General features: G+C 40.6%; 1 protein-coding gene across 1 annotated transcript in view; it reads left to right on the forward strand.

The window, feature by feature from the left end:
• Nucleotides 1-2,095: 2,095 nt before the first annotated feature.
• The window catches only part of DCBLD1 (discoidin, CUB and LCCL domain containing 1), a gene marked incomplete at its 5' end in the record, with an annotated part of 30,079 nt that continues 4,633 nt past the window's right edge, over nt 2,096-27,541 (forward strand). Inside the window, 12 exons of the mRNA XM_009877748.1 lie at nt 2,096-2,308; nt 12,500-12,637; nt 13,211-13,262; nt 14,015-14,087; nt 15,797-15,930; nt 20,007-20,047; nt 21,326-21,541; nt 22,278-22,408; nt 24,185-24,332; nt 24,422-24,538; nt 26,009-26,099; nt 27,151-27,200. Coding sequence (XP_009876050.1) covers nt 2,096-2,308; nt 12,500-12,637; nt 13,211-13,262; nt 14,015-14,087; nt 15,797-15,930; nt 20,007-20,047; nt 21,326-21,541; nt 22,278-22,408; nt 24,185-24,332; nt 24,422-24,538; nt 26,009-26,099; nt 27,151-27,200 — 1,404 coding nt within the window. The remainder of the gene's footprint in view (nt 2,309-12,499; nt 12,638-13,210; nt 13,263-14,014; nt 14,088-15,796; nt 15,931-20,006; nt 20,048-21,325; nt 21,542-22,277; nt 22,409-24,184; nt 24,333-24,421; nt 24,539-26,008; nt 26,100-27,150; nt 27,201-27,541) is intronic.

Genomic DNA, 27,541 nt, shown 5'->3' on the forward strand with positions numbered 1-27,541 from the left:
GGTGGTTGTGTAACTGTTCCACTTGTTTTCCCTTTTCTTTCCCAATTAGGATAAATTGCAAACCAAGCTCCAGATTGTAGTTACTTTATTTTCATCTGCCCAGATAAAGTAAATGGTTAGAGTTAAAACATGTAGTTTAAATTAAAGGCCACAGGCAGGTTTTTTTTTGTTTGTTTTACTACATAGCAGTTGGCTACATGGACAGCAAAGTCGTCCTGTGTCCTGCTGGAAGTGATCTTGTTTTACATTGCCTGAATCTCTCTGGACCCCGCTCTGGGTTCAGAAAGTTGATAGGTCATGTTCTGTATTGCTCCTTACATTTTTATTCATATTGCAGAAAGTTTCCATGAAAAAAAACTTTGCTCAAGAGGCCAGTTTGCCTTTCATCTTGAGTATATTCCTGTGCATTCTGAAATCAATAGACCTTGGATAACAAACTTGAACAGATGTTTTTAAAGTGTATGAACAAGATCTGAAAAAATGTATTTAATATGTTTTATGGTGATATGATTTTGGATCTATGTCTCCTATTCACCTCTATTCCAAGCCTGAACCTACTACAAAATTAAATAGCAGGCAACAAAGCTAGTAATAATGATGAAGCTTCAAAATAAATGCTATTGCTTGTGAAAAAGCGATTGAGTGAGTTGGATGAAATGGCAGTGTAATTACATAGTAGTGAGTCAAAAGTTGATAGCTTGGAGCTTATCTTTGCACAGCATGCCACTTTCCCCCCAGCCCCCTGTATGGCACTTTTCTTTATCAACACTTCATTTCCATTTGTTCACCTTTAAATAATCTCATCAAATCTTAAGTTTGTTCCTCCTAGTGATTGTGGGAGGAAATTCAGAAAGTAATTAAAATGAACAGACCAAAACAATTTTACTAAAATACTCCCAAAAGTAAAATTCTGGGTAGTTAATGTGAACATTGTGAATTCCCAGCTCTGCAGGATTCTTTAGTTTGTTAATACTTCTAGGACTTAGTTTCAGTTTGGCAGTGATAAAGGGTAGCAACATACGAGACTCCAATGTAAAGAGTGCCTATGCCCTAACTGACCTAAAACTGAGGACTGCCTATTGTATGCATGTACGTATGGCACTAGTTCCGATGTTGCAAGTTTCCGTTATATGGAGGATTAAGCAGAATGAAATGGCTTAAGCTTTAACATATAAATTTGAATTTACTAGGACACTTTTAAATAGTTCACGAAAAATTGCTTCCTTTGGTAGTCAAGGCCTCTTATCTGATACCTGCTTCCTTCCTCTCCGTGTGGATGCTTCCTGTTTTCCATGTCAGTCCCCACATCCCCCACCATGTATTTCCATGCACCTTTTCCTGTTGGCATACCTTCTGCTGCAGCTGCTCCTCAGATGCCTCCACCAAGGAAAAGGCTCCAAAGCTGAGCTTGGCTCCTACACAGCACCATGAAAACACACTTGGTGGGAGCCTACACTCACCCCTTGAGCAAAGAAGCAGCAGCATTTACATCTCCGGGCATGCTACTGTGGAGTAGCCTGCATATCATTAACAATGCACATCCCACTTTTGAAGCCCGTCTTGTGTCTTTGCCTTTTCTCCCCTGCTTTTTCTGTTGTGCAAGTGGTACAACTCGTCTTACAGGTAAGTAAGATGAGCCAGGTGTGTGACAGTGCGTAGTTAAATCATGTCTGTGCTCTCATGTATGATTCAGTTGCCTTCTCTCTGATGGCTCCTTCTATGGAAATAAAATGTGGAATGATAACTGGGAGAAAACTAAGGAAGTATTACACATGGAGTTGCATCTTCAGGGTTTCGGTAGGGTTTGGCTGGAAAACAGAGAGCCAGAGAGACTCTGTTTGTACGAGACTGTCAAATACATCTTAGTTCATGAGTGTTTCCAACCCTCCTTTCTGCTGCTTTACAAGAGAACTATGAGTGCATTTATTTTAGTTGCCTATGTTCCAACAACAGCATAACTGAGGTGGAGTATTACAAAATACTTTTTAAAAAAGTGGAAGTACACGTGAGACATGATTACGTGGCCAGTATTTTCTTACCATTTTTACTGAGGAATACATTTTATTTCTCTTCCTCATTTCTCCTCTTACTGCAGGGGATGGATGTGGGCACATGGTGATGTATCAAGACAGCGGGACCCTGGCATCCAAGAACTATCCTGGGACATACCCAAACTACACTCTTTGTGAAAAGAAAATCCAAGTGCCTCCGGGAAAACGACTAATCTTGAAAATTGGAGACCTGGATATCGAATCACAGAAATGTGAATCCAGCTACCTTACCATCCAGAGCTCTTCAACATTGCATGGTATGTAAAACATAAGGCAATGGTTGATGTGTGAACTGGTAAAAGTGTGAGTAAAAGCCAGCTCAGCAAAATGCAAGAGATGTCATCCTTTGTCCCTTCCTCCTCCTTTTCACACTGGAGAGTGTCGCGAGGCTGTCGTCCCTCACACTGTGTGTAGTTTTGCCAAGGCTGGGGGTGCTGCCCTGCTGGGCTGCAGAGAGGCCACAGGGGCTGGTGCCCGGCTCTGGCACATCCACCCCGAGGGCTCTGCCTTCAGGCCTGCGGAGCTGTGCTATCACAGCTTTGGTACAGCAAGTACAGGGACTGGTATCAGCCCTGTACTCTTCCCGGTAGGGGAAGAGAGAGCTCACAAACTAGGTAGAGACAAGATGAGAAATTGGAGTCAACAATCCTGCCTGTCTCTATTTCCTAGGCAGTTCATGGCTTGGAGAGGAGATAACCTTTATTATTTCTAGCTATTAGTCACTGATAACCTTTGCTAATGTACAGGCTTTAATACTTGCAGATATTAAATATGTGCAGCCAGCCTGCACTCCTGTAAGAGATTTACAGAGGAAGATAAGCGAGAAATCTGCTATAGCTGTGCACTTAAAGCAATCCTAATCACAATGGAATCCTTCTCAGGAAGAACCTGAGGCCTTCCTCAAATTGGTTTTCCCAATCAGTTGTCACTGAAATTTTTGATCTGCTCTTTCTGCAAAGTCAAACTGAATTTTCAAGTCAGTGCACCTTTTTTTAGTAGTCCAATTTAAATTCTGGGCTGCAAGGAGTTCCACAATATGGGAATAAACTCACGAAGTGACAGATCATAAAATTTTGCCTGCTGGGAGTGGGCTTAGCCCTTCAGTCAGCTGAGGCTGAATGTGCTGTACTGGATTTAACAAACAGGATGGATTCAATGGGAAAAGATGATGAAGAGGTGAGCTACACAGAGCCTCTGCAGGTTTTCCAGCTCACCTAGCTCATTGCTTAGCTCAGCAAAGTACGTGGTTCTCCTAAGATGAGGATTCATAAAGTATCTTAGTAGTAAGGAAGGACAATTGCCTTTCATTCATTAACGTGATAGGCCTATCACTCATCTGGTAAGATAAGATCAAGCAAGCCATTAAAGCCTTGCTTGAAAATGAAGGTAAAGGTAATTATTGTTCTCATGGGGGAGGTATTACAGTTTGAAACAGCCTTCCCTAAGAGTGGGCAGTGACATGCTGATAGCTGTAGAAAGCTTGATTTGGGGCATAAGGAATGTCTCTATTCATGTGTGCTGGAGTTTTTTTATGTTGTTTACTTCACTGCAGAAGTGCAAGTAATGAGTTGTGTTCACTTGAAGCAGTCTGCCTGTACTTGGCAGTGAGAGAGAGGTGTTTAGTATTGCGTTATCATATCTTTGAATAATTTTTATTGATGCTATCTTGACATTTCTAATCAAAAGCTTTTCTAGAAAACAAAGATAAATCAATATATGGTATTCTGAAGTGAAAAATGAAGCTTGGATGTTGATTGAAATTCTGACTCCTTACACAAGACCCTGAAGACATCTTCACATATTTCAGTCTTGCAGTTTTCAGCCTGTAAACACAGAATACCTGTGTATTATGCAATCATATCCATATAATGAATTTGTTTAAAGTATTCCCACACCCATTTTCAAACCTGATTGGTAATGTCTGATGCGTGTGTACTGTAATTTGCATTCTCAGTAACGAACTGCACAATTAGCAGATTTTACTCATATCTGATTACACAAGTTTTATAGCTTAGGCAGACGTACCATCTGTAATGGTTTTTGTGGTCTACAGCTTGCTGTAGACTTTCCCACTAGCCTACCTACAGAGTGTCTGCTCTACCTTCAAGTAAAGGCATGCAGAACAACAGTGTGGAAATAGCGCTATCTGCATAAATTCACAATATTGCTTGTGTTTTAAAAGACATGGGAATTCTTAGATGAATTTAGAGCTTCTGTAAATCACTTGTTTCAATAGTTTTGCTATTGCTCTAGGTTTTAGTATGCATTTATGTTACCAAAAGAGGCTCTGTGAGTTAAGCACTGCTAAGTCCATTCAGTCCATTAAGTGTCTTTTTAGGTAGCTGTTTTGAGCCCAGATCTTCTCTTTCCAACCCTTCCCTCTTCATGAACCTACAGGCAGGTCAGCAACCTCCCTTTGGCTGAGAAGAAACTGACCTTTGCCATCGAAATTCTTTCCTAGCATGATGAACGGTTGAAAAGATTTTGCAGACATTAAAAACATCTGAGCAATTAAAACTTCATCTTTGCATGTTTTCTGTATTTGACCTGGGTTTAAAAAGGAAAACTTAAAAAGCTAAGTATGAAAGCTAGCAGTGTGAATATTACTCATGTTTCAAATTAGCCAAACAGCCTTTGCTCTTTATTTAAGAGGTTTGCAATTATAAGACAATAAGGTCCAAAGGGAAATATGGTTTAAACACCACGCTGATCTCTTCAACCCTACAGAAGGCAACAGAGTGAATGTCAGTATGCATACAAACATCAGTTGGGGAGTATATCTGAAGCCTAGGAAACTGGTCAAAGGCAAAACACTGAATTATGCACGTAAATATAAAATTAGCATAAACAAGTCTTCAGAGGACAAAGTATTGTTTTCCTTTCAGATTTCTCCCACATGTTGTCGTTACATTTAACAGTGATTCATTCACCATTATAACCTTCTGCTGGGATTTATGCCATACAGCAAGGAGTAACTCAATTCGTGTTTGGGGTATTTATGTTCCATGCAGTAAGGGGAAGCTGTTATAGACAAATGGATGGATTTATGTTTATCATAACATTTATTCCTTCGCTTTTGTGAGTCAGTGACTACCAATTAGACCACTTACATGCAAGTTTTATTTAAATTCAGGGTAATCCTCAAATTTCATAGACTGATAGAAGAGTACTATGAATCTAATTCCTTCCTAGAAAAGCATAGAGTGTTGCTGCGTGTAACGATCTACTGAAGCCTCAGCTAGGACGCAAAAGTGACAGCACATTTCTTCTCACCTTTGATACCTCTCGGCTTTGATGGACCTGTGAAGGCATTTAGATTTCTCTAGTTTTGCAATCAAAAGACACGGTTGTTAAATAGTTTTAATGAAGCTCTAAAACTGGAGAGAGAAAGTGGCTGAACACTGTATGTCTGGACTATTACTCTGCAGACTACATCTTCTTCAGTGTTCACTGGAGGAAAGAATCTGCAGTCAGCATCTTCTTTCAAACTATTAGCTTTGTATGCGGTCTTAGGTGTGAAAATAGTAATAATAGGTCAGCAAAGGTAGGCTAATACCAGTTTCGGTGAAACTGAGTCACCTTTGCCTGACAAACATTTAAATGTTAGCACAGCTTTGTACATGCTGTCTCTAGGAGAAATAAATAGGTGATAATTTTCTGTTTCAAAGGCATAGCTTTGTACTGAGTGAAAATATGGAGGGTAGTTGTCCCACAAAAGGAATCTAGAATACGAGTAATCTGAAGCATAATCTCACAGTGTAGACAAGGTGCAACCTTTACTGAAATGCTTTTCTTCTCAAGTTAATTGCATTATCTGAGCATATTAAAAATGCTGAGCTCTGAATAAGAGCTTATGATTTTTTTTAATTAGTTAAAGGGATATGTGAAAGCAAGATTAACCGTGTGGGCCCTGTAGTTCTCAGGAACAAAACTTGCACTACTTAACGAAGGTGTTAACATAAATGTCTTAAAAGTTGGACAGGAACTTCTTTTAGTCCATTTCTTTTCATGTCTTTATGAGATTTCTGTACCTCTTTTGACACTTTTTTCTTCCTTTCTTTCCCCCTCTCTTTCTCCAACTAATGGCTTAATATTTTTCCCCTTATTTTTGTGAGATGATCATCAGTCTTGACTGGAGAGATAGATTAAAGAAGAGATAAGTGCCTACTTACCTCTCCATTCGCTTGCAGTCAGTAGGAGGTTGATGTGTTCCTCTGGGGTGGGTGTCACATCTGCTGAGTGACTAGTAATGATTTGGAGAGTTAGTGCAGTTAACTTGTTCTTGCATAATTTACAGCCGGTAACTAGCATGAAATAGATAGAGAAATTACTGAAAATGCCTTCTGCTCCCTGCTGCCCAGAGCTGTTAGACAAATTGAACATTTACTGGTGTGAGTGCCTGATGGCTGCTGAGAGTGTGCACAGGTGTGTGTGTGCGGGCGTGCAGGAGAACCGAGCATCTTCAGATGCCTCCTACCTGTCATTTTGACTTGAGGGGATTCATCAAACCAGTCGTTCCTTATTATTCAAGCAAGGCATCTGTTACAATCCATAAAGGGTGTGTCCAGGTTCCTTTTTTGCCCCTCAAAGGAAACTTGTTATTACAGTATTGTTTCTGGTATTTCAGGAAATCCAGGGAAATGCCCAGACAAGTTCTCACTGAAGATCAAGTTGAGCAGTTTCTTAACTGTCAAAACTCTTCTAACAGTCGGTTTTCGCCTGAGTGGTTGCAGTATCTCAAGGTTTCAAATTTAGAAAGATTTCTGCAACCAAGAATGCCTGTGTTTGTTTTAGAAAGTGAACCCTTTTTCCTGCTTAGCTAGGTAGAGTATATTTTGTACTTTCCTGTCTTGTTTTTGTGAAAGAGCTACAGTTTTTTACTAACGATTCCTAAGTGTTGCAGCGCTTCTATGTGTGTTTGGCTAAAACCACAGCCATATTAGAAATGGGAGATCTCACCTGAAGTCAAGCAGGCAGACCTACAGCCTGTGCTGGTGACCTAGACTCTACTTTAAGTTGTAGTTACTTCTCCAGCCTGACTCTACTCAGATGCCTTTTTCTTTATTGCAGTCTTTGGCGACTCTTTGGAAACATTGACTGAATGTTATATTTGTTTTTCCTAAAAGGAGAAATGCTTATCACTCAGCCTAAGGTAGAGTGTGTTGCACAGAGCTAAGTGTTGAACAACCAGGCTGTCTCATCCTGACTGCTGTGCAGACTCGCATCTACTGAGTATTAAACAACATCTTCCCCACATCCTACAAAGGACTTAGCGCAACACTTGCTGTCTCCTGGCTCTTCTTTCTTCTCCTCTCCTCAGGGAGAGGAAGAGTTACTGCTTATGAAAGTGAAGCATTTGTGTGAATGTGGGAAGGAGATGAATTTCGAGAATGCAGATGTTTTCTTACAATGAATCCTTGCAGATTTTGTGGGCTGTTTGTGAAAGACTGGCTGAATTTTTAGCTCAGAAGTGAGGCGATCATAATCCATGTTCATTGCGTCGCCTGTCCTCCAGCTACTGAGGTACTTCCAAATTGGTTTTTTTGAGAAAAGGCTACTGAATGTAAGAATCCCAATGTAAAACATTGTTTTCCCCAAACAAATGCATGAGGAAATTATAATCCTGGAGAGGCAGATTCATGGGATTGTTGCTACAGATTGCTTGCCACCCATGGCTTACTCTACAAATAAAGGCAGAAAAAAGGGAGAAGATTCCCTGTTCAACAGAGTACGTTATGAGTTGATATTTAAACCAAGTTTCTTAAAGACTTCTGTGAATGTCAAACTGTGGATTTCAAATTAAGTTGAGGAATTCGAAAGCAGAATGATCATGGTGAACCAGACATGCACCAGATAAAGAGGAAAATAATTGCTTTTAAAAGGAAGCAAAATCCTTATGGAAGCGGCAGAAAGTATTAAGAAGTATAGAAACAAACGGCATGTAGGCATTGCCAGCTGGTGTGAGAGAAGAGAGTCCTCTAGGCACAACGCTTCTTAAGGGAAATAGAAAAAATAAAGGAACTTAACTCAACAAAGCAATCTCAGGAAATATGCCAGAGCCTGGTTGACAGTAGAAGTAAACTAGACCTCATAAAACCAGACAATGCTGTAAAGATCATCAGATTTGCAAAACAACACTATTATGAAAAAGACAAAAGCAGTAGGCCATTGCTAACATTTAAAAAATAAACAACATATAAAGTAGTCTCTTCAGTCTGCAGAGGAGTCAGCCAAAGGATATCCACAACACAATTTACTGTGTGTCTCTTGCAGGATGTTAATACTGCTTGGAGACAATGATTCCAAAATAAAAGTATACCATTTAAGCCACTTAAACCATACCAACAGACCAGAAGTTTTGGACAAAAGGCATTAAATGTTAGTTCAATTATAGAGAATACTAAATTAGGTACGTTTGAAATCCCTAGGCCACTAATAGCTCTCCTGCAGAATTTTAAAAAGTTATAAATGTTAAAGAATCTGGAGCGAACAGACGGAACCACAGTTGGGTCAAGTTGTTAATGAGACACGGAAGGAAAAAAAGGCCCTGGCATCTAGATGTAGTAGTACTGAAATATGGAGAACACCTACTCAGTTTCATGATATGCAACACATCTGTTTATTAAATCAAACTCTTTTCTTTGTTCTTGGTAAACAAACCAAATAATCCTGCCTACAAACCCTAGCAGAGCTCCAGCTGAGTCACTTTAACAGGAAAGAGGGAGAGAGATCAGCATTCATGACTCGTTTTTCAAGCCAAAAATGCAAAACAACCCACCTCACAACTAACATTAGAAGATGAAAAACTGATAACGTGATCTGGCAGTTCTCATAAGGGATCTTAAATTTTTTTTGGCTTAGTCCCAGGCTTAGGAATTAAATATTTATCCAGAGTCAAGTCCAAATGCTGCAGTAAAAGTTAACAGTGTCCTATCAACAAGATTCTCCTTTGCATACCAGACATAAATCAAGGCTTTCTTCATCATCCCTCTTCTCCACTGTGGTTGTACAATATTCATATAGACAGACTGGAGAAATCATAAAATCTCGGGTGGAATGGACAGAGAAGACGAGGAGAACATACTGCTTTTAAAAGGAGATGACAAAGTAGTATTTTTGTCACCTCAATGGCAAGTGGAAAATACTGACTAGTAAATACAGTTTCCAGATGAAGTCTAACATCTGACGATGCTGATTGGTTTTAGTCTGCTAATGTCTATAAAATTTCACAGTATAGGTTATTCAAGGTAATAGTTAAGTCAATGGAGAGCAAATCTACTAAGCATTACACTGTGTATAGAAAGTGCATTGAATTCAGGCACACTGCAAGCTGAGATGCCGGAGCCTGGCAGACTCTCCTTTCCTCAGCTTTACATCATTAAAGGAAATGAAGGACTACTGAATCAAAGTGCATAGGATAGAGTTAAAAACAAAGACATTGTTTTTCTCAAGAAAATTAGTAAACAGATGAAAACATAAAATTCTCTCATCAGTCAAAACTGAACCCAAACATTTGTCTTGACCCTGCATCAGTTTCATTTTCCAAGCATTGCAAGTTGTCTCTCTGGGGAATTTAATGGAAGACCATCAATGTAAAATAATTTGATTCGGAGGAAATGAGAATTTGAGGTTAAAAAGGCCACTCTCCAAAAACTTGGCAAAATGGAGGAGTTGCTGCTAAACCTAAAACAATGTTATTGGGTAAATCAAATCAGAAAGGTGCTTACACTGGTCATCTTAAACCCAGAAAGCACTGAAAAGAGCAGCATAACACCTTTTCCTAAAACAGACTGAACATGTCTTTAGTTCTTTCAGAGAATAAGAAACCTCTGAGCCAAACTGGTGTCGAGTTGATTTCTCTAAGAACAGCAATAAAGGGATGAGATAATGCTTATACTCTTTTCTAAACCCTACCTTTCAGTGCTCATTTCTGAATTTCATAGCATGGAAATAAATTCTGCTAGAATTCCAGCAAGTCTGAAGACCTGGCAGCATAGTGCTGATATAATATTACCTAAATTCTTGAGAAGAAATGCATTGAAATATTCTGCAAGGCTTCCTCAGTTTGTAACAAAAGATCAAATGAACGTTTTGTAGTATTAATATATCCTTCTTCTTTTTTTTTACCAAAATCTACACATAAAACTTGTAAATTTTTGGAAAATATTCCTTTTTTCAGTGTGTACTCTTTCTTGCTTCTATATCCTTTAAGGAATTAATCATAGGCCTCCTTAGTTTTGAGTTACTCATGCAAGTCTCACGGTACACTCAGAACTGCTCTTGGCAGATGATAACCACGGCCTGGATTTATTACTTAACAGTAGAAACTTATCTTTAGGCATTACATGATGTTTTCTTAAGCTGATTGTTTCTGAATTTTTGGCTTTCATTTGGATTATACAACTCTGCCTCTAGATTTTATTTTATTTTTTTTTATATTTATTTTATTTTTATTTTATTTTATTTTATTTGCTTATGACGTGTGATTTATTTGTATAATTATCTGGAACATATGTAGACTTGCTGCTGGAGGAGACACATAGCCTTGAATCAGCCGGCATGTGGTTGAGTGAATCAACCATCTAAATTATACCTACGGAGTAGATAGGTCACTGCCAATCGCTGCAAGGGAGAAAGCCAAAGAGCACTTGTGAGAAAAATATGTAGAGACAGTCCTTGAGAGAAGAAAAGGACTAAAGCTTTCTCAGGTGTTTTATTTTGAAGTAATGCAGTGCCTCCCTGTCTTCTTCCCCTTTCACTCTTGATCTAAGTTAGCACTTCACTTCTCCCACTGCAATCTGACACAAAAGACCTTCTCAAATAAATCACTCGTGCAGTTGTCTGGTGTGACACAGTGTCAGATGCTGTCTTTTTGATAAGTTCATTTCCTAAGCAATTTGTTTAACCCTTTTTATAGACATTGTTTTCTCTGACTAAGTCGTGAGTCATTCGAGTACTCCAGGGAAATGTCACGCTCGTCACTTGTTTCTCTGCCTGCCTGGCTTCACAGTGTGATTTTTATAAGCCAAAAGACAGAGTTCCTCCTTTGGTTTGTCCCATTTTACTGACAGCTGGGTGTTGTTGGCTCTGATTTGGCTACTTGGTAGGCTGATCCTGTAGTTATTATAAGGCCAGGGAAGTATTTGGGAAAGACTCCCCTCAAGAGTATCAAGAGAAATGAAGAAGCTCTTAGAAGCCCATTAGGAAGAGTACCACTCATCAAATTTGTGTTGTGCACTGACTGTGGTTTCCTGTATCTCAGAAGTCAGTTCCAAGTTGCCCTAAAGTAGCCACCACCAATAAAATGAGATAGTCTATGAAAAATGAAAGTGATAGTTTTTCATCTCAAGGACTTGCTGTAAGACACAAAAAGCTGTCATTCACCTCAGCAGAACAGATGGGCTGAGGGCTTGTAAAGGGTCTCGTCTGTTTTTCTCCCTTGGAAAAAAAAACTTGTTTGCCATTTTACAAAAATCTCTTCTTAGAAGTTTATATTGTAAGCATCCTCATAAATTCAAAAAAAAGTGTACCCAAAATGCTTTGGATTTTCGGTGCCATCTGTGCCAGAGGGCAGCCAGGGACAAACATTTGTACCCAGATGTAGTGACAGAAGTCAAGAAGCAAAGACTGTGGCAATCTCAGAAGAAAGCTCTCCTCGGGAACGGACTTCTGAAAAATGAAACATAATTATTAAGAGCCTTGCTGTCACAAGAAAGGAGTGTCCCAAAGACTGTTCCAAGATCCTGCAGCTGGTAGCTATATAACTCTTATCTAATTCAACCTGAGTGCAAGGCTCTTGACTCCCCGTCCCACTCCCTTCATCTTCCCCTTTCCGTCTCTCTTTTTTTTGTTTAAAATTCTAGAGACTTAAACTGTATACTGCAACAATCTGATGATGTTTTTAAAAGGAGAATAAATTAAAACATTTTCTGAATAAGGTGATACTGCCTTGTACTAAGTACAGTTTGGCTTGTGACACACCAGGTCCTTGAAAACTGAGTGCCCTCTTTGTGATCTTAATCTTTCCTGAGTGGCTGCTGTGCGACAGCAGCGTGAGCTGTATGCACCTGGAGAGTTTATCTAGGGAACCCTGTGTAGATCCCTTGGATTGCCTTTGAATGTTCTGCTCTCTAATGAGTTACTGCTAGTTGTAAGCTTGTTGTACTTCAAAGGCCGAAGGGCATTAATCATTCTCTTAAGGCTTATGTGATGAGTGACGTGGATGCTGGAACTGCTGCCATGGAGAGACAATTGGATCCTGGCCACTCCTTGTCAGGGTAACTTTGGAGCTCATAATCATAAAGGACTGAAGCCAAAACTCTTTTGTCAACATTCGGATTGGTACTGAAGGAGAATGAGCGTGTTATGAAACTCTCTGCTAATGATGAGAATATTCCAGCCTAAATATGTCATCTAAACTTCTGAAATCTTCTTTGTTCTGTCTGTAGGGCCATACTGTGGTAATGTGATGCCTGTCCCCAAAGAAATCATTCTGGATAGCAACGAAGCAACTATTCATTTTGAGAGTGGATCCCATGTGTCAGGACGAGGCTTTCTGTTGTCCTATGCCAGTAGTGATCATCCAGGTAAAGGGAAATCCACAAGTACTAAAGGATTAGTGGCATAGTTCCAGTCCCCCCCATTTCATTATCTTCTTTGCATTCATGGACTTTAGCCCAAATGTTTGGTCCTAGATATTTCTGGATTATCATGAACAATGTTGTTTTTAATAGCGTGTGTGCAAGAAGCAGTTGTAGCATTAACCAGATATAAAAGCTGCTGAAATCTTTCCGAGAGAATTTGCAATACAGGCCCAGTGAAAGAGAAGATTAATGTCTTGTCCTTGAAGCTCCACTGTATTCTGGGCTCTAGCATCTACCATCCAGTGATAGGATGGAGGGATAGGAAAGATTAAGATTTGATTCCTACGTTTAATATTCTGGTGGTTTGTGCAAATTTGTTAAAGATGTAAAAACCCTGGAAGTGTGGAAGAGGGAGATTAAAAGAAGGAGGGAAAACCATAGCTGTTGCTTTCTGTCTAACAGAATTATTAAAGTGTTTTAGAAAGAGGTCTTCAAATATAGTTTCATGCTTAGCCAAATATTTGTCTGTATTTCTACATCCTGCAATGGGGGCTGATATTTGTAAACTTTTCACAGATCTGATCACGTGTTTGGAACGAGGAAACCACTACACAAAGGCTGAATACAGGTAAGGAGGGTTTGCAGCTCTCTGCACTTTGGCTTGCTTTGCTCTATCTGTCATCTGGTACAATTGTTAGAAAATGTCACATAAGGCAGGTACAGTCTTGCTTTTCTGGACAAGTGAATTTTTTCGAGCTCCAATGCCGTAATAGTCCAAGGCTTGATTGTGAGAAGCACTAGTGCAGAACAGGAGTCTGTGGCCCAGAAAAATGAGGGAATGGAGTTACAGAGATCTCAGCAATTCTCATTAGGGCATACATATACATGGTATATGTAAAAAGAACTTCCACTTTGAAATTCAAAGTAGCCTCAAATTCCAGTGCTTCTCCTGAGAGCAGATCACATCCTAGCTGATAAAAGATTATCTGAGGACAAGCTATAATTTCTTGGTTCCTTGAACTTTGTGATCGGATTTGAAATGGTAATAATTCGTGCTCTTCTGACTGCTGTCTGGATGTGCATGTAGGCTTCTTATCTTGGCTGCACTGAAAACTTGTATGGTGGCATTTCTAGAACAAGAGAATTAAAAGGAAATGTCCCCACAAAACTATGTTTCTGGTTCTTTGTGTGCTGCTATGTGCAGGCTACTCATGAACTCAAGGGCCCATTTATTTACCTGCTATACTCACTAACAGATTATCAGCCAGAACTTATGCTAACTTATTTATTGTTTTGAGAGAATTTCTTTTGTAGGAGTTTCTTTCTGTGTATCATCAGTACAGTTCATCTTTTAAACAAGCCTCTCTTCTCTCGCTACAGCAGATACTGTCCTGCTGGCTGCAGAGATGTAGCAGGTGACATTTCTGGGAATATCGGAGAAGGATACAGAGATGTAAGTACACAGGATAATGAGGGGAAATGTATAAAGATAGAAGAGAGAAGCATAGTACAGCTTGGCTTCAACTTTTGCTGTTTGATTTTTGTCAGTATTTCTTCCCAGCTGTGTTAGATATACCTTTGACTATCAGTATATGAGTATGTTATCAGTATATAAGTACACAAAGACATTTTTCAAACAGACCAAGCAATTGTGTGAGAATAAAGTCCACTGATTGTCAAATACACCTACTGACTTGTGGTTTCTGGCTTTCTGGAAAAGCCCTGCATAGTGTTTGTCCCTCTTGAGGCAGCACTCTTCGATATACTAATTATTCCTACAACTTCAGCTTTTACTTGTTTGGAATCCATGTGCCTTTCCTTTCTGAAGTTATCTCTTGTAGGAAAAACACATTACAGTAACATGTGGGCTTTCTTTAAGATTATGGCAGCAGTACCCCAGCAATCTGCTCTGAGATGAAATAAATATTATACACTGCCTAATCACTGATAACTACCAACCTCTTGGGCTGTTTTAACTGCTCGTTCTTTAAGCGAATCAATTGCCTGAGTGGTTGCACTTATCCACAGTTCACATCACACGGTGCTCTGCCCTCTCTGTGCCCCTCACCCTGGACTCTCCTCCTGTCATGCCTGTGAAATCTTTATGTCTCTCATGGTGGAGTAAGTCTAATCATACCACTAAAGTAAAATCCCACCCTATCACAAATACAGCAACTGCTGAGTTCCCAAAAAGTCAGCGTTCACGTTTAACCTGTTCATCCAGTTATTCAAGCATGCTGCTTCAGCTTGGAAAGTGGCAGAGCTGAAAAAACAAAGCTCCATTAGCTGGAGTTATTCCTGCCCTTGGTTCGGGTGATTAGGAAAGAAAAGCAGCACATGGCATGACCTCATGCAGATCTTATCTGTGCTGAGGAATTTTTGAAAGAAATTTTCCCTCTGCGGTTAAGGAGGATTCAGCTTCTCTGATGGGAAGAACCCTCAGGGCTCCCCTGGAGACCTGCTGCCTTTGTGTCCCCACCCCTCCCAGCCCTACCTAGAGGGGACAAGCCCAGCACCCCAGCTTGTAGCCCAAGTGTGAATCAGACCAGTCTCTGCCAGCAACCCCTGGGAACATCTCCTTTGCACCTTTCCACTGGCCCTTCTCTGCTCCACCCTAGCCCAGCAGTACGTTATTGCCAACTAGTTGGGACATACAAGTTGTCCTGCTTATATTTTTCAGCATTATCCCACCTGAGGTGCTGCAAAATGTACTATGCTTAAAGCCTAGCAGCAACTAGTCAACAAATAGCCAAATCTCCTGATATTTGCCGTGACTCAAATCCTAAGGCCCAGTAGTAGATAGGTCTGCCTTCAGGCAAGTTTATTATCCTTTTCTCCTTGCGAAGAAGAGTTGCCTTGTCTTTGACTTCATTTTCCTGAGGCGTGACACAATATTTATTAGGTTAAAATCTTACAGAACCTTCTCAGAAGCAGATTATTTGCTTTTTGATTTAAAAAAGGAAAGAAGTGACTTTTGGAAGCGTGTTTTTTTTTGTCAAAGATTACTGTTCTTTCTCCCTCCCTTGCCTCTTATTCTTCTTGAGCCTTTGCTGGATTTTATGAGCTGTAAGACCTGCATAGTAGTGGCTTGGAAGTGAAAGCATTAGCACTTTGTCAGGCTGATCCTCTGAGCTTTGGCTTCCAACGGCTTCTGCCTTTCAGACCTCGCTGCTGTGCAAGTCGGCGATACATGCGGGCGTCATCGCGGATGAGCTGGGCGGTCAGATCAGCATCACCCAGCACAAGGGCATCAGCCGCTACGAAGGCGTCATTGCCAACGGCGTCTCCTCCCACGAGTGAGTACCAGCAGCGAGTACCACTGCAGTGAGTACCAGCAGTGAGTATTGCTGCAGTGAGTACTAACACCCATGGCTGGTGGGGCGGGCTCCAGGAGCAGCCTCTTGGGGCACAGTGCAGATCAGATCAGCAGGAGCAGGTGGGGATGATTTTTTGGGGGAAGAAAAGTTGCTCAGTGTGGGTCTGGGAGCTTTTCTGCTTTGTTTCTATGGCTTTATTAAAATGGTATTGGCATTGGAGGTAGGAAAATAATCCAGGTTTTCAGTAGCCGTAGATCATGAGGGCAGCAATTTTTTTTTCCCTTCAATTCCTTCCAAAACATATTTGCAAATTACTTTGTTAGCAGATACATGAAAGTACGATGTTCCGCAACAAACACCTTTAATCGATGTGCTAATAAATCATGCTGAATTCATGTTAAAGTTTAAAAAAAAAGCTAGGAAGAATAAATAAATAAAAAGTGCCGTTGAGCCATAGGGGATTTAGTGAACAACTTCTTAAACATTGTGCTTTTGACATGTTCAGAGTTTTTCTCTTTTAGAATATTTATAGTAAGGGTGTTATATTTACCACTTGTCTTCTGGCTTGTAATTGTACTGTTGTTGAAGTAGAAATAAATCCTCTAATCTCTATCCAGCACAGTAAGCCCTTCCAGCAACTGCCTCTGTCATTCCTGTTGGTTTATATTTTTTAATTTTCAAATGTTATCTGGATTTTACATGAAGCTTTTTTTTGGTAGCAAGAGAAATCTCCTCAGTCACATAGTCTGCCACAGCTAAGGGAATATGTATTTTCTATACATTTTTCCTGGTTTACTCACGATTTCTCCACACCTTCCTGAAAATTTTACAGTTGTAGTTCTATTCATGAAAAAACAGCAACAAAGCCCCTCATTCATTTGGTCCATTGCTGTCAGCACAGATCAAAATGCTTTATGTATAACAGCACCTGGAGTATACAAAGCTGGGTAGCATGTAGACCACTAGGCAAAAGCTTGTAAAACCTAAATATTTTCTATTTTTCTTGAAAGGTAACTGCTAAAGAAAATTAACATAAACCTGTCTCTGACAAAGCGGGACTGGGAGCTCAGCTCAGGCATAATCCCCTCCATAAAACAAATAATACAAACTCTTTCCATCACACAGACCAGCTCGGTGAAACCCTAAATTAAAAACTTTGTGCCTTATGTAAAGATGTTTACATATATTTGTATCTTCATGGTCCTTGGGAATCCCAGGAGTAACTCAGACAGTGGTGCATAAACTGTTATAATGAAAGGCAGCTGGGATTCCCATTTGTATTTTTTTTCCACAGTACAAGAGCTAGTGGGCAATGAATGAACTGTGTAAGACAGCAAATGTACACATGCTGGGGGAAAACAGTTTGCATAATTAACCCATCACCTTAACTGCCAAGCGTCCTTTTAATGTTGCTATTCACAAAATATCCTATACATTTCACGTGAGTAATAAAAGTACCCGCAGAGATGCAAACTTGCATTTGTTACATCAAGTGGGAAAACTTCTATTTACTTGAAATGTGCCCTTCCAGGCTTCCAGTGCTTGGTACTTGGGCAGCAGCTCTTTAAGAGCTTTTTAGACACTTTTATACAGAAGCTTACTCAAATTTTTAAAATCTCATTTACAGTGGATTTCAGTATTAAAGATTTAAATTGTTTAGTGACTTGGGCCAAAATTGACCTCATCCAAAGCTGCTGCCCAGAGTGCATCGAGCTGTTAAATACTGGTGCTGTAATGTGACGGTGGAGTTACGGCTCACCCGCCCGTCAGCCCACAGGAGCCAACATTGGCCATCCTGACGCCGCTTCCCCGTGCACTTGTTACGCTCCAGCATCTGTGAGATTTTCAGTTCCTGTGATCCATGTGTGGACCTGCACCCGCAAATGCTGTAATGAAGATCAAGCGGCTGGATTTATTGGGTGGTTCTGACACCCCATTACAAAGAGATGGGTGTTTAACCTTGTAACGTGACCTGGCCTGTGACTGTACGTCTGCACGCGTGAAATCATTTGTCTTTGCAAGAGACTGCGTGCTCGTGTGCTGTGAAAGATGAGATTCGAGGTTAGCCTGCACTGATTATAAAAAGCTTGCTTGAGACTAACTCTAGGGGGAAAGAAGAAAAAGAAAAAAAGAAAGTATTTGATGCTAACGGAAATTTATAACGGAAAGCAGCAGCTCTTTTTTGCAGAGCTACCGCCACGGGTACCACCATCAGTACTATTGGCCAGGCAGCATCCTGAAGGTTGTCAGGAACAATGAGGAGCATGGGGCAATACCATCCCTTAAAGGAGAAAGTGGAATTTATGTGACAAATGCCACCTGTCATATTAGGAAACTGATGAATTACCACTTACTGAATTGGTTTGTCCTCTTCAGTGACTTGTAGAGTTATAGCAGAAATATTTCAGCTTGATTTCATAGCTTTATATACCTTAGAAATGCTAACCTCCTCCCTTTCTTTGCTAAAATTGCAGCTGTCTGTTTGAAAGGGATGGGGTGACTTTTTTGTTACAAAGCTCTATCTCATAAATAAATATTCAAGGAGTGCTGTGATTTCTGTTTTAGGTAGGTTTTACTGATCACCGTAAGTGTTTATTTTCTTCTTCTCTCTTGAAATGGACTGCTTTGCATTTGCTAAGAAAGCAAAAATTGGTTTTGGCTGTAATGTCAAACTGGTTTGAAGCGAGCAGAGCACATCTGATCACCCCTGAGGACTGCCTGGGGGGAAGATGTGGGAGGGAGGACAGGCGGGCTTGAATTTCTCCTTCTAGCTACTCTACCGCCTACATGCCCAAATAAATCAACTCCCTCCCAGTGCTCGCCATCATCTCTGAAGGGCTTCGTTTGCCTGTTGTCATTAGTTTTCCCCCAGTGACAAAAAGAAGCGGTGTTTTTATTGACCTTGACATGGGACCTATTTCCTATTCCCCATGTGCAGTGCTCTCAAAACACACAGCCGTGCTAACCCCTGTGAGCCCACAGATGCTACCGCAGGGGAAATTTTCCTGGCCAACAACAAAGGGCAGCCTGAAAGGGACCTGTCTTCATGCTTAAGCGCAGAAGTTGTTTCACTGCTCAGTCAAGCTGGCCAAGGCTTTTCAAAAGGGGCGAGTGATGCATGCTGCTAATCGGAGTGACGTTGAAGGGGTCAGATTTTTCAAGAAATCCAAACTAATTTCATGTTAAAACCTGGGCTTTTATTTCCATCAGGCAGCCAGTCAGAGTCATCACCTCTGGAATGAAACCTCAGGGGCATCTCACTGGAAATCAGAAAGCAGCTCCCTGGGAGGCCAAGGAAAGCTCAGCTTTCCCTTACACTGGTGATTTTATCTTGTCCTGCATTATGTTGTAGGGTTGTATGGAGTGGTAATGGCTTTTCTTCTGAAACAAAGCAGCCCAGGTCAGAAGGAGGAAGAATAGGGGAGCTATCAATATGGTCCTGTTAATGGAGCAAAAAGAACCATTCCTGATGGGAGCTGTTGGTCGTGGTTATAACAGAACTGGCTCTCACCCAGATTAAAACAAGAAGTAGTTTTTATTGAGTCTGGCCATGATACACCTGTGGTGTAACTCTTTTCATGGTGCTGAAGGCTGGATTTTTTTTCTCCAACTAGATGTAGATTTGGACTAATAGAGAGCTGTTGGTTTCAGTGAAGTTGCTTTAACTTAAGCTACTATAGGTGAGAGGTGACCTGGTTGCAGTGCTGGGGCGATGCAGCGCTGGCAGCATCAGGCCCTGTCAGCTTTCCCCATCCCACCTCTTTGGAGTGCTCTTATGTTGCTGGTCTGAGGAGCAGAAGGGGAAAGATTTCCCTCAGATTAGCAGGCTGGTGGGACAGGAAGTCACTTCAAAGCATGACAAATGCTCAGAACCATTGAAAAATGGATCTGCATTCAGTCACGGTGAGAGATGCACAAGGGTGCTCCTAGCAGGGTCGGTAACCAGCCAGCAAAGCAAGTGGCTACCTGGCCAGAGATATTTTGCGAGATAAATCATGATTCTGAAACTGTACCTTCCTCCTGAAAGGCTGAATTACCTTTTTCTTTTCTTACAGTGGTTCACTGTCAGATAAGCGGTTTATGTTTACTTCAAATGGTAAGAATAATGGCTTTATTTTTAGCTATTCAAATTTTACCTTTTTATTTGAGTGTTTTCTGTAAAAGTTTCAAAAAGTAATCAGGAGAATGTCAGGCTGTGTCTAGGAAGGATATTTTAGGACAGCAATTTTTTAAAATTGGCAAGTGAATAAAAAAATTGAAGGGGAGTGAAATGAGCTAGAAAAAAACACAGAATAGGAATAGGTCATAATCGCATAGTCAAGAAACAGAAATAGTATTCTGCAGTTACATTTCTGGTGCCAGCATATGAAAAATGGCAATCAGATAATCCCATTTTTATGTACTTTAGGCAGAAGAAAATGAAAGCAGTTTTTGTTCAGACATTTATAAATCTCATCTTTGTTACACAAGAAGAGAATGAAAACATAGGAGGAATGAAAATATATTTACATTGCACTGATACAGAACAAGTTTTTGTTTATGACTTTCCAAGATGCAAGAGCGTCTTTAATCTGTCAAGCTGTTCATTTGCACAAAACATAGCAAAGAGGGGGGAAAAGTTCCCACTCATTCATTTGAATTATATTTCAGTCATCTGAGATAATATCATTTATTATTCCACTGAAAACTGTAGAGCATGTATAGGCCTTTGAAACTGACACAGAATTATTTTTAACTTCATTGAAACCTAATTCTGCTGGCCTGTCTTCTCTGAGGAGCCTTGATGTGCAGAAATTTTGTGGGTTCTTTGGTGGAGTTTGTAATACCTACCTGCAGCTATTATCTTCATGATATCACCTCTTGGCAGCAGTATCAAGGAGTTTTTCTAATGAATAACTTTCCTAGCCCTAATTGCAGATGAGAATCATGAAGTATTTACAGTAAAGTGTGCCTTTCAGTACAGTGCCTTCATCTGAGAAATGTTTTGTGCAGCAAAATCAGTTAATGCCAATCTCAAAACATAAATATTGTGTTTCAGAAGGAAAATTTAAAAATATAAGTCTTCACAGGAACGAGACAAAACTGCAGAGATTGAAAACCAAAATGGCAAAAATAGCAGATGTAGTCAGAAGGTGTCATGTGTGTAGGAGTTAAATTGGTAAAGGAGAGGGACCGCAACACTCTGGTACTGGATCACCCAGTACAAATTGACTGGCAAACACTACAGCTAATGGATAGCACCAGGCTAGCACTAGATTAGGCAACATCTGACTTTGCTGTTGTGGGTGGTCTTCATATGTTGCTAGCCTAATGTAAAAATATGCTGTGAAAATGCAAAATAACTCCTTCTGCCTGTCTGTGTGGGGACTCCTAGGCTGCAACAAATCTCTCAGTCTGGAAGAGGGATTCCTCTCCAAGAGCCAGGTCACTGCATCTTCCTACTGGGAGGAGACCAACGAATTTGGGCAACTATTCCAGTGGTCTCCTGACAAGGCTTGGCTTCAAGTCTCAGGACTGGCTTGGGCCTCAAACCACAGCAGTAATCGTGAATGGCTGGAGATAGACCTGGGAGAGAAGAAGAGAATTACAGGTATGTCACTGTCGAGTTGTTAGAAGCTGGGTTTTCACCTGAAGAAGAAAATAAATATAGCTGAAGAGCTAATAATGCACAAATGCAATGTTTCTTTCATTCAATGTAATGAAATGTATTGGATCGAGGAATATGATTTTCATATTTAAGAAATCATGGCTATTTACAAGGTCTTCCTATAGGTATTTAAGACTGGACTCAACTGTCACACATGCCTGATCTGTAAACACCCTGTAGGCTCAGAACAAAATATTTTCACAGGGACCAGTAGAGTCTGAGTGAATGATAATCAGTTAGGACCTATTAATGATACAGTTCTGGAATCAATGAGAAACACCAAAGTTGTAGCCTTTGCAATAACGGCCCAGGTGAAAGAGACTCCTCTTTCCAACTCCTGATTTAGTTGAGAAACGTAAATTACAGTTGCTGCTAAAGATGTAAAGACTGCTGACATGGACCAAAACATCAGAAAGCAATCACTGATTTTGAAGTCATTAATTTGAGCTTTGTTAAAAGTTCCATTGCTCTAAATTCACAATTTAAAACTGTTTTGCATTCTTCACCCAACTTTTAAACTCAGTAACCACCCCTGGATTCCAACATAGTTTGAAAAACGAGTTAAGACTTTGAAGGCAAAGTTCTCCAAATCGTTTTGGCTTCTGTGCTTGCATTTGAAAATGTTCCTTTAGAAAAGACAACTAACAAATGAAAATATATTTTGCTTTTTGTTGTAAAGGGATTAAGACCACTGGTTCTGGATCCACGATGCTGAATTTCGACTTTTACGTAAAGACGTTTACAATGAACTACAGAAATAACAACTCAAAATGGAGAACTTACAAAGGGATTCTGAGCAATGAAGAAAAGGTAAGGGAAAGTGGGAGAGGTAGGAAAACCCACAGCAATAACTCACACGCGGCATTGACACTGAAGGGCAGGCTTTCACTGTCAAGAAGGATTAGGAGTTTCAGACTTGTCTAGACTTGCGTTGTCTTCACCAGTGTAATTTATGGCCATGAAGTAGATAGCGAGCTTGTCAAAACAAGGAGGTTATCCAGAGCTTGCTGAGGTGGTGAGACCCACACAAGGAGGCATGTGTATGTGTGTATCCTTTTAAAAAAACCTCTGTAATTAAAGCTGTAGAACAGGCTGTTTGGGTAGGTCTTTAGCTCAGCCCCAGTGCTTCTCCTCGCTAGGAACACTGTTCCCGTGCAGAAGCGTCGGTTGCTGTGGCACTGGCAAAGCTGAGTCAGCCTCACGTACACCAGGATGGTGAATCCATGTGTCCTCCACAGCAAAACAACCAACTGGGACTGGTTCAGCCCAGCAGGGCTGCTGGTCTTGCTGCACCTGCGAACCAGGCTCGTGCTCGGGCAATGCTATGGTCACTGGGGACTCTTCTGACACAAGTCAGAATGGGCATAGCCTACATCTGTTAGGAATCGATGTAACTGAACTTAAAGTAAACGCTCTTACATCAAAATACCTGTATGCACAACAGCTTTCTCCAACTCTGAGAGACTTTAACAATGAACAGGTAAAAGCAGTGTAACTAGTTACTGAAGACAAAGAACGTGCTGCACAGGTTCATCTAATAAAATTTTCCCCTGAAAAACCTCACATTTCCTTTTAAACAAAAAAAGCCACCACCCCCAAATTCCCCCCTCCTTGCCCCAACAATGTACCAAGTCAGACCTTCCCTGGTCAGTTCTGAGGCAGCTGGCCTTGCTTCAGGATAAGACTCTACCTGGTCCTGAGTCCTGACATCAGTGTTTAAAACTCGGTAGAGCTGTAGAAGGATTTTTTACTAGCTCTGATTTTCTTAGCTTGTGTGGCAAGAAATTTTACTGCGCAGCGTTAACTGGTTTGATGTTTTTTAAATGATAAACTGAGGGTATGCTGGCCCAAAAAGTGTCAGATCAGCCTAGTAGTGGCTGAACTATGAAGGCCAGCAATTTAAAATCTCAAGTTTGCCATTTTCTACAATGACTTATTATATATGATTGTAGTTTCAGCTAAGGTGCATGACAAAACCTGTCCCATCAGAACCCCATGTGGCATGGCATTTTATCTAAGATATGCTGAGCTTACTTCCCTATCACATCAGGCTTTTAAGTTCTAGATCATGCTGAAGCATCTCCAAGAAATATTTTTGCAAGGAATGCTGTTCTGCACATAGGCTGAGCTGATTCTGGGAAATACTGTGTGATCGCATGGAAGAGGAGACACAACTGCATAGTTATTAGTTGCTCTTTGAGCTTGATACAGAAAACTGATCATTATACTAACGTCTAGAAATATTTCACTTAAGTTTTTTCTTTTTTGCCCAAGTAAGTGTGCTGCAGTGCTATTAAATAAAAAACTGACAGTATTACACCAGCATACATTAACTAGAAATTACACAGGATTGAAAGAGTGATAGTTTTCCTTTTCTATGCTAACAATAAAACTTGATCCACTGTCAGAACTAAAAAGATTATTTCTTTCCAGAACTCTCAATTCTGAAAATCTTGTGGCTGCATCCCAGATTATCAATGTATTAGTTTTAGCATAATGAAAATCTTTGAAAGTTGGATGTCAGGAGCACTTTGGAGAAAGGGGCTTTTAACACAGAGCAAACAATGCGCTTACGCTTCGTTGCAGGTATTCCAAGGCAACTCCAACTCTGGTGACATAGTACGCAATAACTTCATTCCTCCGATAGTGGCCCGTTACGTGCGAATTATCCCTCAGGCTTGGAACCAAAGAATCGCGTTGAAGCTCGAGCTGATGGGTTGTCGAATAATGCAAGGTATGGGCTAAGTTGTGCTCCCCAGGCTTGGTGCCCCCAAAGCCCCCCCTGCTACCACAGTGCCACTGATGCCCCCTTCTCTTTTGCAGCTAATAGTTCATTTACACATTCAATGTGGCAGAAACCAAGTCAGAGCACAGAAACCTCCCTTGGAAAAGAAGACAGGACCGTTACGGAGCCCATCCCGTCGGAAGAAACTAACTTGGGTAACGCTACCATAGTGCTGAGTTTTCTCTAGGATACCTCTTGAGCCCAGCCTGAGTGAACTTTAAACTTTCTCACAAACCAAACCTTTTATTTTTCCCTTCAGACTTTATTAAAGGTTAACAACAGAGAGAAGAGGGAGGAGCATAGGTTCTTTTTGTCTTAAGGCACAGAAAGAGATTGAAAGCCTTAATTTTCCTTGATGTGTGAAACATCAGGCTTTGATTTCCTTGTCATATTGGTTTATTTGCCATACTTGGTAGGTGGCTCAAGGGACTATACTAAGCACTCATCAGCATTTTTGGGAGGAGATTTTCCTTTCCCTCTTCCTATATTTTGTAAATTTTGTAATATGTGAGGCAGTCAGAAAAATGTATCCTTCCCTCTATGCCGCCATGACTTCTCCCAGAGCAGATCCCCAGTTCTAAGCAGCATACAGCAGTGCACGATTGTGTAATTAAACTCTTAGCCATAATTCCTGTGTATAGGGGGTCTCAGAAAACCTTTATTCACATACTTCTCCCTGAGTTTGAAGTCTTAATCCTTTAATGTAGTGGATCTAACTTCTTAGATCTTAAACAGCAAACAAGTAAAATCTGTTGCCTGTACTGACTGTTTGGTGGACCCATTGCCAGGCAGGAATTACCAGACCCACCACACCAAACTACTCGTTACGTAGCTGATAGTTATAGGAATGTCCGTGTCAATAAAAAATAGTTATAAGAAGGAGTCGCTGTAGGAAAAAAACCTCTTCTGAAACTCCATTACTATTGCCAAGAGCAAGCTCAGTTCAGCTGTGCAGCAGTATGGGTAAATTGTATCGTATCCATGTTCACTGAAAAAGAAATCTACTGAGATTTCATCTGCTAGATTGTACATACCCTGTGGAGCCGTGTACTACCTTATTCTCTCAGCCTAGTAACTGTCTGTAGGAATAGTGAATGGTGTACTCTGGACACAAGAGCCACCCCACTACTAATTTTCAAATCCCATCTCTGAAGCATTTTATACTAGAATTTAACAGGGGCTAAACAGGTTTTTCCCTGGAAATATTTGAACTATTTGGAATGAAATATTTCAACCAGTTCAGCATGAGCCAGATACTTGTCGTGTAAAATTGCAGCCTCATTTGGCAGCTTTATAAGCAACTGAAAACAGAGTGTAAGTGGTTTTTAAATGTTACCTAATGTGTACTAAGAAAGAACTGCTCTTTGTATATGCATATACATGTTCAGTGAAGTGTCAGCCTTGAGAAAGTATATTTAACTCTTTCATCGCAACACTGTTCCATATAGCTACATGACAACCAAGTATGGCTGAGGAGTGGTCTTGCAGTCTTCTAGTTTTAAATTTTCATGCTCTCTTGTGAAGAGCGTTTCTACTGTACTCTCTGTAGTAAAAATTACCAGCTTCTGAGTAATTTGCCTTTTAAACTTTTATCCTTCTTTTTTTTTTTTTTTTCTCCCATGCAGGCTTAAAGCTTACAGCTATAATTGTCCCCATCCTCATCGTGCTGTGTCTGTTCCTGTTCTCTGGAATTTGTATTTGTGCAGCCCTACGCAGGTAAGATACTGGCTTTTGTCATAGGAGACATTTGTGGCTACCTAGCTAGTACATCCAACTATGTGTCCTCTCTCCAGAGCCTCTTTACCAGGGAGCTGCAAATTCATCCTGTTTGGCAGTCTTTCTTTTAAGCAGAACCCACGTCACGTGTCTATAAATTGTATTTCTTATTTCATGTCTCCCCTAGTCAGACAAAAAAGAAGGCATAGCAGGTCAGAACTGCACACCCCAATTTACAGTCCAGTGTAAGTGGCTCTTCTTGTCACTGTACACACAGCCACAAATACTAAGATGTGAAGCAATCAAGATGGAATAGTTTCCACACCAAAGCCAAGTAAAAATTCGGTGAAGGGAGGATTTGAGCTCTCTGGATCATTTTCTTTTCTTTCCCTCCTATTGTGTTTCTGCTCCTCAGTCCCTTAGGTTGGAGCACTTAACTTAGCATGCTGAAAGCAGAGCCCAGCTGTAAGGAGTACATACCCTGCACACATACCCTGATAAGCAGCTAAAACTAAGCTAAACTATACATTTCACAAGAGAGAGGACTGAAAGAAGCACCACTAATGGTGGTTCCTGCTAAATGTCCATTCATATGAACCTGGAACATGCTAGGAAATGCTTCTGCCAGCATGTATTTGGGGAATTGGAAGTATAAGCAATGCTCTGGTGATGTTCCTTTATCACTAGTGGTACCCAGAGCTCTGCCCTGGATTCCCAGTAAATCTACAAACTAGCCAAAGAATCAGAAGAGCAGACCCAAAACATAATCCGGAGTGACACATATAGACACGGACAGACACATCAAATCAAAAAGTGCCAGACACAGGGAATTTGAACGCTGGCACTCACAACTTGCACAGAGATGGGGAAAAAGGAAATGTCAAAATGCTGGGTTGCATGCCTCACGTTCTAGTAAATACCAGCCTTCAGGAACTCGAAGTGAAATGTTGTCCTCAGCCACTAAACACAAAGGCTGTCTCTGCCGGAGCTGAAGCATGAGGCTGAAATGCTGTGAGTGCAGATGTTTGTAAATGCTTTCCTCTCCTCCCAGGCGAGAAGCCAAAGGACTTTCTTACGGATTATCCAGTGCTCAAAAATCAGGTTAGTGGAGAATCGTGAACTTTGTCCTGTCCATTGGGCTGAGGGGAAGGGGCTTAGGCAACTAAGCATGAAATGCTTATGGAATAGCATCCACGTTTCTTTATTCAAATTCACCTCTTCATACAAGGGAAATGGCAAACGATAGTCCCACTTGTGTCATCCTAGCACAGTACCCTGAGAAACAATATAATTTGGTTTCTATGACAGAAAGGCAATTAGCAAAAGATCTATTATACAGAGTGCATAAATTAGCATGTAAGAGTGCTCCCAGGTGCCCTCCCTTTCCTTCCCTCCTTCAAAATACCTATTTTGCAGAAAATTGCTGCTTTCCTTTTCCATAC

This window comes from Apaloderma vittatum, unplaced genomic scaffold (genome assembly GCF_000703405.1).
Source record: "Apaloderma vittatum isolate BGI_N311 unplaced genomic scaffold, ASM70340v1 scaffold24141, whole genome shotgun sequence".
Lineage (NCBI taxonomy): Eukaryota > Metazoa > Chordata > Aves > Trogoniformes > Trogonidae > Apaloderma > Apaloderma vittatum.